This window comes from Benincasa hispida, chromosome 5, assembly GCF_027475165.1.
Source record: "Benincasa hispida cultivar pf3 chromosome 5, pf3_genome.v1.1, whole genome shotgun sequence".
NCBI lineage: Eukaryota > Viridiplantae > Streptophyta > Magnoliopsida > Cucurbitales > Cucurbitaceae > Benincasa > Benincasa hispida.
In genome coordinates this window covers 24,184,881-24,202,969 of record NC_143482.1, presented here as the reverse complement: position 1 = coordinate 24,202,969, position 18,089 = coordinate 24,184,881, and the positions used below count along the sequence as shown (strand labels likewise).

The window sequence follows — 18,089 nt, the reverse complement described above, 5'->3', positions numbered from 1 at the left end:
AAGTGATGAAGAAACTACTCTAAGGAAGACAAGAAGTATTCATGATATATATAATACTTCAAGAAGAATGTTGGACAATGAACATGACGATTTTGTTTTATTTACAGATGTTGATCCTATAGACTTTGAGGAAGCAATTCAAGATGAAAAATGAAAAGATGTAATGGATCAAGAGATTGATGCAATCAAAAGAAATGAGACGTGAGTTAATCAAACTACCAGAAAATAGAAAAGATTTTGGAGTCGAATGGATGTATTTACAAAGCTGAAGCAAAATGGAGATGTCGAGAAATACAAGGCAGGGCTCATCATGAAAGGGTACAAACAAAATTATGGTGTAGAACAGAAGTTTTTGCATCTGTGACTCTCTTAGAGATTGTTTGATTGCTTCTTGCAACACAAAATGATTGGAAATTACATCAAATGGATGTCAAGTCATCTTTTCTAGATGGGTATTTAAAGGACGAAATATATGTTGAGCAATCCCCTGGTTATGTCAAGATTCAATAAGAAAATAAGGTGTGTTGATTGAAGAAAGTATTATATGGACTAAAACATGCACCAAAAGCCTGATACAGTTGTATCAACAATTTTTTCTTGAAGGATAGCTTCAAAAGTTGTGGTTTTTGCTAGCCTAATACATTTTGGCCCTTTATTATATTTAGTGGACTTGTCTTATTCCAGCACATTAATTTGGCTTCTTATTGGACTTGGTATACTCTTGTAGTCTGCAAGGAAACTGTATTGTTATTGTTGTTTTTTAGGCCCATCTTCAAGCTGTTTGTGAATGAGCTGAAAGAATAATATTCCTCCACTAAATCTGTTACAGAAGGCAACACGGGATTGGTTAATTGGTTAAGGTATGTCACCTGAATTCGTTTCTCCTTCCAGTGATTTTATCGTGCATAAAGTGGTCCCAGATGAAGTGCTTCCTCTGATGTAATTAAATGGCCAGTTGAGCGAGTATTCAGGGGAGCATCGAGGAAGCATGTAAACATGCATCGAGGAAGCAAGTAAATGTGCATCGAGTAATCGAGTAAGCTTGTAAGTAGGGTTGGCAACGGGGTAAGTAGGGTTGGCAACGGGGCCAAGGCGGGGCGAGGGAGGGTCTTCCATCCCCCGCCCCGTGGGAAGGGAGCGGGGATTCCCCATCGAGGAAACGGGTCCCCGTAGGGCCCCATTTCCCGTTTCCCCGTGGGGATTCCTCTATTAATTCCCTCGGGGAATCCCCTATTAGATCCCTGCTGGGATTTCCCATTTTTTTTCTTTTAATATTTTAAGTTTGGACTTTACTTTTGGGCTTAAATTTAGAATTATATATTCAATATTGGGCTCACAACATTATAAGTCTATAGTATACATTATAAACAAACATATAAATAAGTTATTTTATATACTATAAATATATATTTATAAAATATTAAAAATATAACTATATAAAATTGGGGTCGGAGTCGGGGTCGGGGATACCATCTCCGTCCCCGCTCCGTCCCCAGATGGGGTCCCGAAAAAATTCCCCGATTTGACCCCATCCTGGTCAAACCGGGGATTCCCCGATCGGGAAGGGCCCCACGGGGAATTTTGCCAACCCTACTTGTAAGCGTGAAGCTTTCAGGTAAACAGTGAGCAACGAGTAATCGAGTAAGCGAGCAATCGAGCATCGAGTAAGATACTATCGAGGATCGAGTATGAGTATGCAAACTCTGAAGCACTGGCTATTTAAGTTTTTCTTCTTGTTGCTGTGTTAACGAGCTTTGTATTTCCTCTTCAAAAGAAATTCCTCTATATTCCTATTATCAATATTAGTAAAGAAGATTGAGAGACCTTTCACAGTGGATGTAAATCTCACCTTGAGATTGAAACACTGTAATTTTTGTGTTGTTTGTTCTTTCTTTTCTTCTTCTTTTATTTTCATTCAAGTACTTTTGCTGCTACATCACTGAGTTAAAAAGTTAGTTAGTATAGCTCAGATAAAAAAAAAAGTTGTCCGTACGAACATGCTTTCTACATGAAAGAAGAAAAAGATATTAAGCAGGGTGATGATGGGATTGCAATTTCCCAAAAGAAGTATGCAAGAGATTTGTTGGTAAAGTTTAAAATAGAGAAAGCTCATCCTGCCAATACTCCTATGGAACTAGGCTTAAAACTAAGAAAACATTGATGATAGCAAAGCTTTTGATGACACCATCTATAGAAGTGTCGTTGGGAGTTTAATGTATTTAACTACAACTAGACATGATCTTATATTATGAGTCAGTTTATTAAGTAGATTTATGGCATCACCAAAGAGAAGTCATTGAAAAATTGGGAGAGTTCTTAGAAATATTATTGGAACTATTGATCATGGAATCCACTATAAGAAGAATATGGATAATGTGCTTCTTGGCTACATTGATAGTGACTAGGGAGGAAATATTGATGATTACAATAGTACTTATGGGTATGTATTTAATAATTTTTCTGGAGCAGATTCATAGGCATCAAAGAAGCAGGATGTTGTAGCATTATCAACAACAAAAGCTGAATACATTTCTTTGTCTATAGCCAGTTGTCAAGCACTTTGTCTAAATAAGGTACTACATGAATTAAAGAGTCCCCAAGAGAAAGAGACCGTCATGTTGTATGACAATAAATTATCTATTTCACTTTCAAAAAATATCGTCTATCATGGAATAAGTAAACGTATAAAGATCAAGTATTATTTCATCAGAGAATTGATCAAAGATGGAGAAGTGTGCATCAAGTATTGCAAGACACAAGATCAAGTTGCAGACATATTCACCAAAGCATTAAAGAAAGACTTGTTCTAGAAAATGAAAGAGAAGCTTAGAGTCATGAAGTCTAGCTTAAGGGAGGATATTAGAAATTAAGCTAGATATATAATGAATAATATATTTCTAGATACATTTTCAAATACTTGAATTTCTAATTTCTTGGTACATATAATTGTTCAAGTACATGAATGGTATATATACTTGTACTTCATTTATTTTGTGTCATTTAAGAAACATCTCTTGAGTACTATATAAAGGGTTCATTTCCATCATTTGTAATTAAGTGAAGGAAAGAAATCAAATCAATAGAAGAAAATTGAATTTCAAGAGAACAATAATTAAGTGGGCTCATCAACGCTTACAACAATTTTCACTTGTTTGACTCTTCTTCATATTTCAAACCCACAACTGAGGATGGTATTAGATTATATAATTAAATTTACCTTCATCCATTAGCTTAAACTTTTGGGTCAATTGGTGATTTAAGATCAAGTTTATTGCAAGGTTATGTTTGCTTTTGCATTCCTCAAATCATAATGAATGCTGCAATATTTTGGTTTAATCATATTAAATGGAAAACGGAAGCAAATCACTTGATGGATGGAAGGTTGTCGAGGCCTTCTATCGATCAAATAAAATTTATATTCTCGATCCCAAACTCCAACTAACAAGTAGTATCAGTAGCAAGACCGGGTCGAATCATAAGGAGCTTAAGATAAAATCTCTCTAAACTAAATTGATCATTGGACAACAATAAAAACTAGGGGTTTTGAGTTTTTGATAGAAAAACTAAATGGCAGGAAATTAAAATGCAGAAAGTAAGCATTGATACACGAGATTACCTTTTGGTAAGAATTGATAGGTAATGGGGCTCCAAATTCCTTTCAGACTTGACTATTGTTCCTTTAACATGTGCTGAATTTTTTTTGTGCTATTGATGTGGTAGATTTGTTATGAAAAGTGAACTACAGTTGAAGTCTATAAGATTAACCCTGAGCGAGACGTTTCTGCCATTGTAGATTGGAGGTGCTCATTTTATTTGAGCCTGATTTACAGTGATTGGTGTTATTAATGTAGTTTTTACTTGAAAAAATCGTATAGCTTTTTTCCATTGTTATTTCTATAGAGAGAACTACAAGTCCAACATGATTTTGTAAGGTGGGAAGGTTGTGTCTTACTCTATTATTATTTAGAACTCAAGGATATAGTTATACTACCTATAGAACAAATTTTGTTAAAGTAAGATCATGGTCTTACCCTTTTATTTATTATTCACATACGTTCCGTATTGATAATGTATTGATATTCTACCTTTGTGTTGACCCTCCGGCGAGTTGTCATTGATTTCATTAATCAACAAATGAAAAATCCGTTTAAAGAGTATAGGTCGGAGTTGTACAAATACTATAAACAATATCTAGTTTGAAGAGGCACGAATATACCCACATGCTCGACTTACAAATGTCATTGAAGATTGACACTTCTTATGCACTAAATTTGAATCCTGGAATGAAAAATAAGAGTTGTGTGTTTACTTTAGTTTTCTTTTAGTTTACTACAAAATATATATTAACTTTTCATTTTATCAGAAAGTGGCAGAAACTAATCAAAAGAATAGGTCGACTCTAAAGCTTAGTCATACAGTTGGACCTAAGACGTTCATACATATACAAGAATCTATGGTAAATATTTATCTTCTAATGTTTTGATTTGTAAAAAATATTACTAATACCTTCTTGGTGATTTTGTTATTCGAAGGACCTGAAAATCAAGTAATCAAACTAATAGACTTGTTTAAGCATATGCATTATAAAGACGACTCTTGGGTTAATCGGGCCACTAATGATGCATACGTAAGTTTTTATTCCTTTAACGTAACTTTATATATAAAAGTTATTATACAATTATTTGTTTTAACTATTATTGCAGGGTCGAATAGTAGAGCTAAGTTAGGCCTCCATCCAGGAAGGGTTTGAACCAATATCTGCAGAATAATATGTGAGTAAGTGTTGGACACATGAGTGGGCCAGATTTAAGGTCTTAGTTGGGGCTGAAGCCTAATAAATCAAGAAGAGAGAACATATCATTGACTTCATCCTCACGAATCATAGAGGAGCAAGCAATTGAGATACAATCCTTGAAGGAAAAATTAGAAAAATCAGACAGAGAAAGGAAAGTTGTAAGAGAGGAAACGAAAGCTGAGTTGGATGACTTGAAAGTCATGGTCTTATAACTCATGAAATCACATGAAGATGATTTGAAATAGGTATAAACTCTTCAACTTTGATGGTAAACTAATTAGGAGACTATGTATGATGTTATCATGCAGTTATGTAACAACATAAATGTATTTATATGTTTTTATAAATATATTGTTATCCGGAAGTTTTTCAACTTTGATGGTAAACTAATTAGGAGACTATGTATGATGTTATCTTGCAATTATGATAACATAAATGTATTTATATGTTTTCATAAAATATTATATATTGTTATCCTGGAGTTATAGTAGTGATTTAAAATTTTTACAAATTGAAGGTTACTTTTGTCTTTTAAGTTAAATTTCGAGTTTTGACATATGTGGTAGAGTATATTTTCTAAATTTAAGTTTGAGCTTCAAGTTGATGTGTGGGGTGGGGTGGTTGGGTGGGATATGGTGAATTGTGTGTTGGGATGGGGAGTAAGTGCGGAATAGTTAATTAAGGTGAGTGAAGAAATAGTTGATAAGGACGTGGGTGGTTGGGTGGGATATGGTAAAGTGTGTTGGGGTGAGGAGTAAATGTGGAATAGTTAATTAAGGTGAGTGAAAAAATAGTTGACAAGGACAAAGGACCTCCACATATTTCTACAATACACTCACAGTTTTACTTTTGGTGTTACCCCAAAAAGTCTCATACCAAAGATTATAATTGTCTTTACTTATATATTCATGATTATTCTCTTCCCTAATCTTTTTTTCGGGAGAGGGGAGATATGGAAAAATGTGTGTTTACTTTCATAGGTTGAATTTAAATGCATGTGTATGTTTGAGTTTATTCCTAGATTATAGTTTCTAAATTTAAATTTAAGAATAAAGTGTGTGCATAGTGGGGGTACGAGGTCGAGTGCCTAAAGTTAATGTAAAGTTATTAATATTTCTAATTTTAAGTTTAAGTTTTATATTGAGTTTGATTTTGGTATATGGGTAAACGCATAGTGATGTTTAATTTTATATTAAGTTAAGCTTTAAGTTTTGATGTTAAGTTTGAAGTATTCATGTTAATTATTTAATAGTATTGAAAATTTTTTTTTTTTTTTTAGGTATTCCAAAATTTAGCTTCAAGTAAAGAAGTAGTAGATATGAATCTAGATGGTCGAATAAAGATTATAGATGAATCTAGATGTTTAAGTTGTTGATGTATATTGTTCTGTTATGTGTAGATATTAAGTAATTTTAATTTAACTTTTTAAGTTATTGATTGTATTTTGTTTGACATTAATATAATTATATAGGAAATTATTTAGATGTAGTGCAGATTGATATAGTAGTTGTCGATTGTAGTTTATGTGACTAAATTCACAAGTTTAAAACAATTTCAACTATTGCGTCAAAAAAGTAAAAAATAGATTCGATTTTGGATTTTGGATTTTGGATTTTGGATTCAAAAAAGTAAAAAGTAAAAAAAAAAAAAAAAACTATCTAAATTGAATGCAATCGGGAAAAGTAGGCTATTTAAAAAAGTTTGCACAAATCTCCTAACCCAAACTAATTTTGTGTTACAAGAGTCCTTCTCTTGAGGGTTTAAGCTAAAAATCGTCGGAATAAAAGTGTTGAATTTTTCAGGCCTTATCTTGATGCCCGAACGGGTGGTGTTGGGATGGGATACATTTGCCGACACATTTCTACGGTATATAGCGTCGGCCAATGAGCCTTATCCCGACAACATCGGTTTAGCATAAGGGTAGGACACATATGTATTGGATTTAGGAAGTAGACAGCGGAAGTAAAATCAGAATCATTAAGCATTTTAATTCATTAATTTTGGCTTCAAACTAAGCATGTTCATAAACTAGAAACAAAGTTTCAACACTAACCTTTGAAATACCTTTGATTCATGATCTTCAGTTGCAACCTCTTTCTGCTTGTGAACCACCACAAGGACTTCCCTAATATCCTCTTGGTACCTTGAATTGAGTTGGACTCAAAATAAGCTTGGATTAAGGGAATAAGGAGGAGATGACTAGTTTATCACAGTGTGAAAAACACTTCTTCAGCACAAATTCTCAGCTTCAGCAACGATTGCACTCTCTCTTTTCCACTCAAAATTCCAGCCTTATATTGTATGACTTTCATGCAATTAACAACTTTGCATGAATCACAACTCATGCTTGAATTATTTGAACATTAATTCTTATTTGAACATTTCAAATCAACTTATCACGCTACTCTAAGACTAATCTATTTACGAGCTAGTAGAACTTACAGATCATGGGCTCCAACGATCTGAGATTAATTGGTTAAACTCTTTACGTCGAATTAACCCACATTTGTCAACCACTGAGTCACTCCATTAAAGCCCGTAGTTTCACTTCCCTCACTGTAGATATATTGTGTCCACTCAATATAACCATAATTAGTAAGTTAACCATTCACAAGTTGTTCGTGATAACAGATGGGTCAAAAGGTTGTTTTACCCTCGAGATTACCTCTTATTTTTTAAATCCCATCGATCCTTAATGAACAATTGATTTATGATCTGATCATCAAACTGAGTCCCTCTCAAGCCAATGAGAGGGTGGGGCCCCTTGTTCAAGACCCAGAGTCAGTACTTAAGGGAACAACCTCTCTACTATCTCTGAAAACGGGTAGGAGTGAATTTCATCTTGTACTCTATGTCCCCAGCTATCTACCTGATCTTACCCCTGAAATGGGAGACTTATTGAGTCGATGCTGTTGAGCCAACCCTCACTCATGCAAATCTAAGGATAATCCCAAATAAACAGGAGTTCATAATTTAGCTCAAGATTCAGGTTAAGTTATCTAGGTCATCGTTGTGAAATAGTCAGTCTTAAATAGTAAACAACATTATAAAGTATGACTAATTTTTTTATCCAATCTTGTGCAAACTCATTACACAGGACGCCCCCACTCCTCATGTCATGACATGTACGAATCAAGATCACTTCGTCTGTAGTACTTTACAACTCCTTGTAACAACTACAGAGTGGGCCGCTTCCGATAGTGTTACCAAAATAAAGTACCTAACCTTATTCATATACTATAGATCATTTTGCTATCTACTTGAACATGATCCACTTTTATGTCTCTACACAAAGTTCAAGTACTCATATAATAGTCATAGATCTTTAGTTTATTGGATTTATTTCTAAAACCAAATAAGCAATTCATATATTTAATAACAATTTATTGAATTTTTCAGAATAAGTTTAATGTTTACAAACCACGAGTCTTAGGACATAAAATCCAACAATATGTCGATTCTCAAATATAGTAGGACACATATGTCGACACTCAAATACAGTAGAACGGAGAGTTAGGATACGTCATCTATGTCAACGCCGAAATGGGTGGCATCAAGATAGGGCTTGAAAACTCTATTGTGACCATTACTTTTTACCCCGAAGATTGCATTTTTTGGTGTTGGCATAAGCAAGCTTATGCTGACAGTCCATTCCCGACGATCATGCCAATGGTCAAAATGCCATTGGGATAACTTTTTGTAGTATTTTCAATGATCATAATGAAGACACGTGACATCATTGGGATCTACCAATTTCTTATCTTCAATTTTAATTTGGGGCATGTCACTTGTAATTAGCCTAAGTTATGCCTCAAATTTGATCATTAGTAATTTTGTCATCAATCTAAGAAATGACACAGGACTTGATCGTTCAAGTTCTCATTAATTAGTTATTGTTAATATAGCCATTTGTTTTCATATATCCATTTATTTTTTTCTTACAAACTTTTCTTAACAACTAAACAAAATCCAAAACCCTAACAAAAATCCTACAAATCTCACAAAGTTCTAGAATCAAAATGTTCTCTCAAAAATTAACAAAATGATGGATAGTCAAATACAAAATGAAAGAATATCATCTCCTATCTCAATGAACCTTGGTTGACGAAGTGATTGGAACAAATTTGATAATACATTTACTAATAACTATTAGTTGTCCCGGAAATAATTATGACCCAAAATTTCATTTGGTCTCTTTTTATGACATATAAGCACATACTCACCTTTTTTTTTTTCCTTAGAAGAAAGCCCTAAAGTCCTTTGGTGATTGATCCATTATCCCTTTTCTTCTTGCTAGGCTATTATACCTTAATTGGAGGGAATAGTTTAAGAAAATGAGGAATGGAATGTGTTAAATAATAGATTGAAGCATATGAGAAAGAAGAAATGGAAGAGGGAGATGATGAAGGTATAGATAACCATTTTCATCTATATACTAGGTAAATGAATTTTTTTTAACCTTTTTTAGAGATTAAATTAAGGATAATAATGCAACATTTTTTTAAAGTTATCCAGAGTTATTATTCAAACTTTTGAAGTTTATCAATAGTGTTTTTAATTTTTTTTAATTTAAGATGATTATTTAAAGTTTGAAATTAGTTGATAAATATTTTCTTAAAAAATACTGAACCAACACCCCCTGAGTGACCAGCTAAGTCAAACTCCAACATGTTTGGAGCTAACAATCGTACTAGGAACCCTATCTTACTTAAATGTATATATATAATGTTTCGATCGTGCACTTCACCTTATCAGTTCATTCATTCCTTTCGCTAGAGTTCATGAATATTTTCTATAATTTAGCATTAATTTAACTTGGACGAGAGTGATGAAAAGGAGTTTCCAAAATGCAAACCCATGAATGAAACACTAAACGAAGCTTAAATATTTCATTAGTTAAGAGCAAAGTAAAAAATAAAAAAATAAATCATTGAATATCGATAAAGGAAACACAGACCCCCCCACACCTTAGAAAAGATTACCAATCTTTACGCAGCATATTGAATAATGAATAGCTTTTCAGAAGCGAAAATTAGATTTCTAAGTGAAAGAGCGTTTCGTCATTTCTTTCTTCTTCAAATCATACGCTTTTCTCCTCCTTTTCTTTTGGTTTCTCTTCGCTTTTCTTCTCTTCTGCTGCTGCAGTTGTTGGCGCCACCGCTTCCTTCGGTGGCTCTGCTTTCGGCTTCTCCTCGGCCGTCGTCTCACTCGAAACTTCCACCACCGGAGCAGCTTCATTCTGTAAAATGAGGCATAATATTTAGAGTTATTTCGATATGACATCCCAGCTATTCTATCATTTTTATTACTCGGGCTCAGACCCAATTAGTTAATATAACTCAAAAAGGAAATTACATCATAAAATTTCAAACACAAGATCTCCTGCTATTAAAATTACATCATGAAATTTTCAAGCTATTAAAGAGATTAAGAGTAAACCTCAACGAGCAAGGAGGCGAGAGACGGGGGCTTCTCCTCCTGGACGACAACTTTCTCATTGTCTTCCTTCTTCTTTTCATCGTTTTGATCGATCTTCTTTTCCTCTTCCACGACCTGAACTTCCTCGGTGTTCTTCACCATGTCATGATCAACAGGTTCGGGTGCGGGGATGACAAGCATGTCATCGGCTTTGACCTTAGGCTTGGTAGCGCAGGCACCCATGATATATATGAAAAACAACCGAGGAAGAAAAAGAAAGTGAAATGAAGTTCTTTCCCTCTTGTTAAGGAGAGAAAGAATGGAAGAGCAGAAGAAAGAAGAGAAAGAAGACAAATGAGAGATTTTGGGATTGTAATTGGTGTGGTTGGGCAAATGTCTAGAAGCCATACAAAGCCTTTTTATACTTATGACATTGCTTCTCGTTTTGGAAAATGGTTGAGAATAATATATTTAGGAGATGGGAGCCGTTGAATTGGTAAATATTCATTAATTTCACTTTCTATTGTTTTTCTTTACTATATTGGGTGGCCTTAGCTGGCTATTTTCAAATCACTGCGGTTAATTGAAACGATGTCGTACAATATAGTGTGGCCTATTGGAATTCCATCGCGGACCTATTCTTTAATTTCTGGAATTGATTAGATAAATAGCTAAATTTAAGATTAAAAAAATCGGTTACATTAAAAAAAAAAAAATCCTTAATCTTTGTATTTTGTGTAAACAAAATATTCTTAAACTTTCCAAAACTTTGGAACATATTCTTAAAACTTTCAAAAAAAAATTCTAAAATATTTTTATCATTAGTTTTACTTAAAACTATTAAGGACACATTTCACGTGCAAATTTGAAATTTTAAACTTGAAAAAGCTAAGTCTAGGGGTTTAGCCTAGTTTTAAGAAAATTGTATTTGGAGGATAAATTTGGGAAGTATCGGTTTTAGAACCTTGTATTTGGGGTGCACGCTTAGTAGGCTTTTACATAGCTTGACATGGATTTAGGGGATTTTTTGGACCAACCCAAAAATTTGAGTTGTTCAAGTTGGCTACCCGAATGATCCAAATAGGATCTCCAATCTAACCTAACCCAATCCAATCCTTAAATTTCGGGTTGGTTGGATTTGATTGAGTTGTCGGATTATTATTTTTTTTTTCTTTTTTTATTAATTTAAAATATTTAAATTTATGTACAATACATATTAATAATTAAAATTTCATAAAACTCAAATATATATCAAATACAAAATATTTATTACAAACTTCATTGAATATATATATATAGTATTAAAAATTCAGGTTGGGTTGGGTCAACCCGAATTTTTAAAAATGTAATTCAGATCTATCCCAATCCAAAAAGTATAAAAAATTCAAACCAACTCAACCTTTAAAATTTGGGTTGGTAGTCTGAGTTGTTCGAGTTTTCAAATCATTTGAATATTCCTAATGCTTAGGGAGTCTGAAAATGAAATGTAAATTTATAAATCTTAAATTTAGGAAATACTTTTTGTATTTAATCAATAGTTAGATTTTATTATTTTAAATTTATCATCTTGATTGTTTTAATATAACTAAGTTTAAAATAAATTAATTTTCATATTTTTCAATTTTAGCTAAATTCAAATTTACAATTGTGTTTCTCATATTTTTGTTAATTTAGATTGGCTAACTTAAATATGAAAAAAAAAATACTTATTTTGGGTATTCTTTTACAAAATGACTGTGAAAAATGAAATATATATATTTAATTTGTACATCTTTTTGTTATTTTAAATTGGCTAACTTATATGTAAAAATAAAAAAAATAAAAAAATAAAAAAACCCTAACGTAAACAGAGTATTTTGGTATCTTTTCTAAAAATGACTGTGAAAAATGAAATACATATTTTAATTTCTACATATTTTTGTTATTTTAAATTTAGCAACTTAAATATGTTAAAAAAAAAAAAAAAAAAAAGACTAATGTAAACAAAACACTTTGGGTAGGTTTTCTAAAATAAAAGACATAGATACTTTGAAAAAATTATTAATTTTATATTCAATGATCATATCATTAGTTTAATCGATATGATTAATCAATTGTATACTTAATTTAAATTAAGTCTCATTTATAGTCAGATAAAGATAATTAATCATACACCCTCAACATTTGAGACGTCTTAGGATAATTTTCTTTAGACTTAATTAATTCCGAATGATACATTATCATTCTTAGTAAAGATGCACATATAATATTTGACAATAATTTTGTAAATGTAAGATGTTTGAATCAAACTTAACATTATCTTTAAAATCTCAATTTTAATTAAAAATATACCAAGTCATTCCAAATCACTCATTTGAAATTGATAAGATAGTTAAACGTCTTTTATGCTAGATAGTAGATTGAAATTTTACATTATTCACGATGAGTAATATGCCACCAACATTAAGTATGAGAAATATTCACTTAGCAATGAATTATTTTTCTTTTTTTTTTTTTTGTTAAGTCACAGGTTATGATACTTTTATCAAACCTTATATTCAAATATTCTAATTGTCTAATTTATTTCTCAAATGAAGTATATATGCAATTTTGCAACCTTCTGCATTTGATCTTTGAAAATAAACTCTTTTGATTTATTTTTATAGATGCATTTTAAGATTCTTTTTATAAAAGAAAACATTTATTTTTACATATCTTATGTGCAAGATTGAATTAAATTTTGTTGCCTAAATACTATTATGACAACAAGTGAGAAGATTGATGCACAAATTTAATTTCTCTCGAGTTTCACCATTTACCATGAATGTTACTTTGAAGATGTATCTTCTTATCTACACATGCATGGCTCTTTTGTAGATCTATTCATATCATATGGATTTTACCCCCATTAAGAAAATCTAAAAATTCAGACTAAGATAAAGTACATAGATTTTATCTCGAGTTTCATGACTTTGACCTATTAATCATTGTCAACACCCTTATTCATACTTTGAGGATAATAAGTCTTCAACTTTCATTTGTTATCTAATATGACAATTTTGACTTTAATTAAATAAATGTTGAGTCATCTCATAACTCTCCCATTATGATGTAGGCTTATCTCGTTTGATTAGCATTCATTTAATGGTCAAAAGTATATAAATAATTAATAACATTTGTGAACTATCTAGTGTTTTTACTTGGAACTAACTCATCAACCCTATTTAATCTTATCAAAGGATTGTAATCTTTTATTTGACATTCCTTATAAGGATGATATTTTTCATATAAATACCTTATTTTATTTAGGATTGGATAAAAGACTATTTTGTTTATCTTTAAGAATAGCCTACTCTAACATGTCTTTGAACATGCATATTTCTTTTGGATTTGTTTTAGCAAGCATGCTTAGCATTTGTAAATATCGAAGTGTTGCAAATTAATGAGAGTGTATTTATAGTAAATTTGAGAAAACTATCACCTTTTCTTTTTTTTTTCTTTTTTTTTGAATTATTATTCTTTCAAACAAACCTTACACGTTGCTCTACAATACCATTCTCTTATGTTTTGGTCAAGTTCGACTCGCTAAGACTAGGCCCAAAACAAGCCACAATGGGGGTGGTCACCTAGGCCTACCTTGGATGGCTCGTCTTGGACTGGCCTTGCAGCCTTAACGTGCTGAGCTTCGTTTTGCCCACAATACTAATAAAATAACTGACCACAATTAAGCGCACTATCACAACTAACCACAAGTTTTTTTAAAATAATAATAATAATAAATAAGTAAATAGGAATAAAAAAGAAAATACTAATTAATAAAATTATTGTAAACTTGAGCAGCACAACAGAAATACAGATATCAATAAAATATAAAATCAATATAATATAGTATAATAATAAAATAAATTAAACATAATATATAAATAAAACAAAATAAAATAAATTAGCAAAATATAAAACAAGAAATTTCTCAACTTTCTCTATGGAATTTGTCCAATGTGTGTCTTCCAAAATCCATTAAATGCCACTATTTATAGGCAATTTGGCAAGTAAGAGGTGAATTACATGGACACTAATAATGTTTTGTTGAGACAGACAATACTTTGGGAAATAAGGGCAGGATACATGGTCAATGAATACTAAGCATGAGCATTCCATGATGAGTTACGCTCAGTTACCAAATTCTTTTTGGGACATGCAGTTGAGACTACAGCGTATATTTTGAACATAATTCCCTCGAAAAACGTTTTTGAAACGTCTTACGAGCTCTAGATGGGACATAAAGAAAATTTACATCATTTCAAGATTTGGGATCGTCCAGCACATATGTTGGTGTAAAATCCTAAAAAGTTGGAACACCGCTCAAAAGTATGCCTATTTGTAGGCTACCCAAAAGAAACAAAATGTGGTTTCTCTTATGATCCTTAGGAAGATAAGGTATTTGTGTCGAAAAATGCTATTTTCCTGGAGGAAGACTATGTAAAGAATTATCAACTTCACAGTAAGCTAATAATAGAAAAAATATCCAGAGAAACAACAAACGTATCAACAAGAGTTGTTGATAGAACATGTCCTTCAACAAGAGTTGTTGATAGAACAGGCCCGTCAACAAGAGTTGTTGATGAAACTAAGACTCCACATCATTCTCAAGAGTTGAGAATGTCTCGTCATAGTGAGAGGGTTGTGCAACTGCTTGACCGGTACATAGGTTTAACTGAAACTCAACTCATCATGCTAGATGATGGCTTAGAGGATCCATTGTCTTTTAATCAAGTAATGAACGATGTGGACAAAGACTAATGGATTAAAGCCATGGACCTTGAAATGAAATCTATGTATTTCAATTCTATCTGGAATCTTGTAGATCAACCTAAAGGGGTAAAATCCATCGGTTGTAAGTGGATCTATAAGAGAAAACGAGACCAAACTGGTAAGGTACATACCTACAAAGCTAGACTTGTAGCAAAAGAGTTTACCCAAAGAGAGAGATTAGATTTTGAAAAAATCTTCTCTCTAGTTGCCATGATAAAGTCTATTAGAATACTCTTGTTCATAGCTACATTTTATGATTATGAAATATGAAAAATGGATGTGAAGACAACTTTTTTGAATAGTATCTTGAAGAGAGTATCTATATGTCTTAACCAGAAGGGTTTATGCAGCAAGGTTAAGAGCAAAATGTTTGCAAGCTTAATTGATCCATTTATGGATTAAAACAAGCTTCTAGATCCTGGAATATGAGATTTGATGTTGCAATCAAATCTTATGACTTTGAACAAATATTGACGAATCCTGTGTATACAAGAAGATCGTCAATAAAACTGTCGCTTTTCTGGTGTTGTATGTTGATGACATTCTACTCATTGGGAATGAGGTAGAATATCTAGCTGACGTTAAGAGATGGCAAGTTTCACAATTCCAAATGAAAGATTTGGGAAAAGCACAGTTTGTTCTTAGAATCCAAATAGTTTGGAATCGCAAAAATAGAACATTAGCATTATCTCAAGCATCTTATATAGACAAGATGTTGTCTAGGTATAAAATGCAAAATTCCAAGAAATGATCTTTACCTTTCAGGCATGGAATTCACTTGTCTAAGGAACAGAGTCCTAAGACACCTCGAGAGGTTGAGGAGATGAATCAAATTCCATATGCATCTGCAATTGGGAGTTTGATGTATGCAATGTTGTGTACTCGTCCCGATATATGCTATGCGGTAGGAATTGTCAGTAGATTTCAGTCCAATCCTAGTCATGACCATGTTGGGTTTTATGTCCTAAAACTCATGGTTTGTAAACATTAGAACTTATTCTGAGAATTCGATAAAGTTATTGTTGAATATATTGTTTTTTAGAAATTCAATAAATCTAAGTCCCTTGACTATTATATGAGTACTTGAACTTTATGTGGAGACATACAAGTGGATCAGGTTCGAGTAAATAGTTAAAATGATCTATAGTATATGAATAAGGTTGGGTACCTTATTCTGGTAACACTATTGGATGCGGTCTACTCTGTAGTTATTACAAAGAGTTATAAAGTGCTACATACGTAGTGATCCTAATTCATGCATATTGAGACATGAGGAGTGAAGTGTCCTGTGCAAATGAGTTTTGTGCAAGATTGAACCATGAAACCTGTCACTCTTATTTTATAATGTTGTTTACTATTTAAGACTGACTATTTGACCTAGATAACTCGATCTTAATCCTGAGCTAACTATGAACTCCAGTTTATTCGGGATCACCCTTAGATTTACATAGTTAAGGGTTGGTTCAACAGCGTCGGCTCAATAAGACTCCCATTTCAGGGGTAAGACCGGATAGATAGTTGGGGTCATTGGGTGCAAGACGGAGTTCACACCTACCCGATTTAGGGATAAGAGAAAGGTCGTTCTCTTAAGTACTGAATCCAGGTCTTGAATAAGGGGCCTCCATCCTCTCACTGGGCTGAGATAGTTTGGTCTAGTGATTGGATCACAAACCAATTATTCATTAGAGAATCAGTAGGGACTTGAGAAATAAGACGTAATCTTTGGGTAAAACAGATGTTAGACCCAGCCTTTATTACGAACAACCTGTGAAGGGTCGACTCGTTGATTATGGTTAAATCATGTGGACATAATATATCTACGAGTGCAACAAGTGGAGTGACCCATTAGTTAACGAATGGGGATTAATTTAATCTAATGAGTTTAGCCAATTAATCTAAAATCGTTGGAGCCTATGATCTGTAGGTCCGCGAGGTCCCCCTACTAGCTCGTAACGGACTAGCTCTAGAATAGCGTGATAAGTTAATTTGAAACATTCAAATTAGAATAAAGGGAATTAGTAATTATATGTTTAATTTTAGAATAAACAGAATAGGAGAATTTATATATTTAAATATGATTTAAATATATAAAGATGGATATGTGTTAAAATTAATTTAATATTTGATATTAAATTAATTAAGTTTTATTTAATAATTAATTTATGAAATTAATTAAATTTTTCATTTTAAAATCAAAATAGATTTAATAAAATTAAATTTTGATTTTTTGAGATAAAATTGAAAAATGAAAAGAAAACAAAACACTTAAATGGAAAATGAAGATTTTCCATTATCCATCTTTTGAAGTAGCTCACACAAGAAGCAATATCTTTGCCTTGTCTTCTCTAAGCATGAGCTATAACTCATGCAACTGTTTTCTTTGCATGTTGATCTGCAATATAATGAAAAGATTGGAATGAAAATCGGGCATGTAATTTGTATAGATTTTTTAGAGAAAAATTGGTTTGAAAAAAGAGTTCTTCAACTGATTTTCTGCAGTGAGCATTTCTTCTTCTACCCTTGATTCAAGCTTGTTTTGAGTCTCACAACTCAATCTAGAGTACCAAGAGAATAGTGGGGAAGATCTTGAGGTGGTCTACAATAAGATTTGGAGAAGATAGCAGTTGGAGAAGGAGCTTTGAAGAAGTTCTACAAGAGGTATATCTTGAAACTCACTTGTTTCTGCAAAAGCATGCTTTATATTTTGCCAAAATTAGTGAATTTGAATGCTTAGATGATCCTTGTGCTTCCACTGTTGCTGATACAATCCTTCATACATTAACATATCTAAGTAGGAAAAGTAGGGTTCGAGGTTTACACTTCAAGATCAAGAAGTTCTTCATTATCGTTTCGAGGTCGAAATATATCTTTCTTCACATCTAATGAACGAATTTCCATTGGAATGTTTAATAGATGTGTTTTATCCATATAGAAACTTTTCAAAAAAAATTCTATATAAGTTGACTGATGAACAAATATCTCATCTGCTAAATGCTCAATTTTTAAGCCAAGGCAAAATTTTGTTTTTTCGAAATCTTTCATCTCAAATTCTTTCTTAAGATATTCTATTTTCTTTGAAAGTTCT

The 18,089-nt window shown here is 32.3% G+C and overlaps 1 protein-coding gene across 1 annotated transcript; it reads right to left on the bottom strand.

Moving 5' to 3' along the window:
• Positions 1–9,657: 9,657 nt before the first annotated feature.
• On the bottom strand, positions 9,658–10,606 carry LOC120077074 (uncharacterized). The gene is made up of 2 exons (XM_039030926.2): positions 10,235–10,606; positions 9,658–10,034 (listed from the first exon to the last, which is right to left on the bottom strand). Exons 1-2 carry the CDS (start codon positions 10,454–10,456, stop codon positions 9,876–9,878), a joined length of 381 nt encoding a protein of 126 aa, XP_038886854.2. The 5' UTR covers positions 10,457–10,606; the 3' UTR covers positions 9,658–9,875.
• Positions 10,607–18,089: the final 7,483 nt, after the last annotated feature.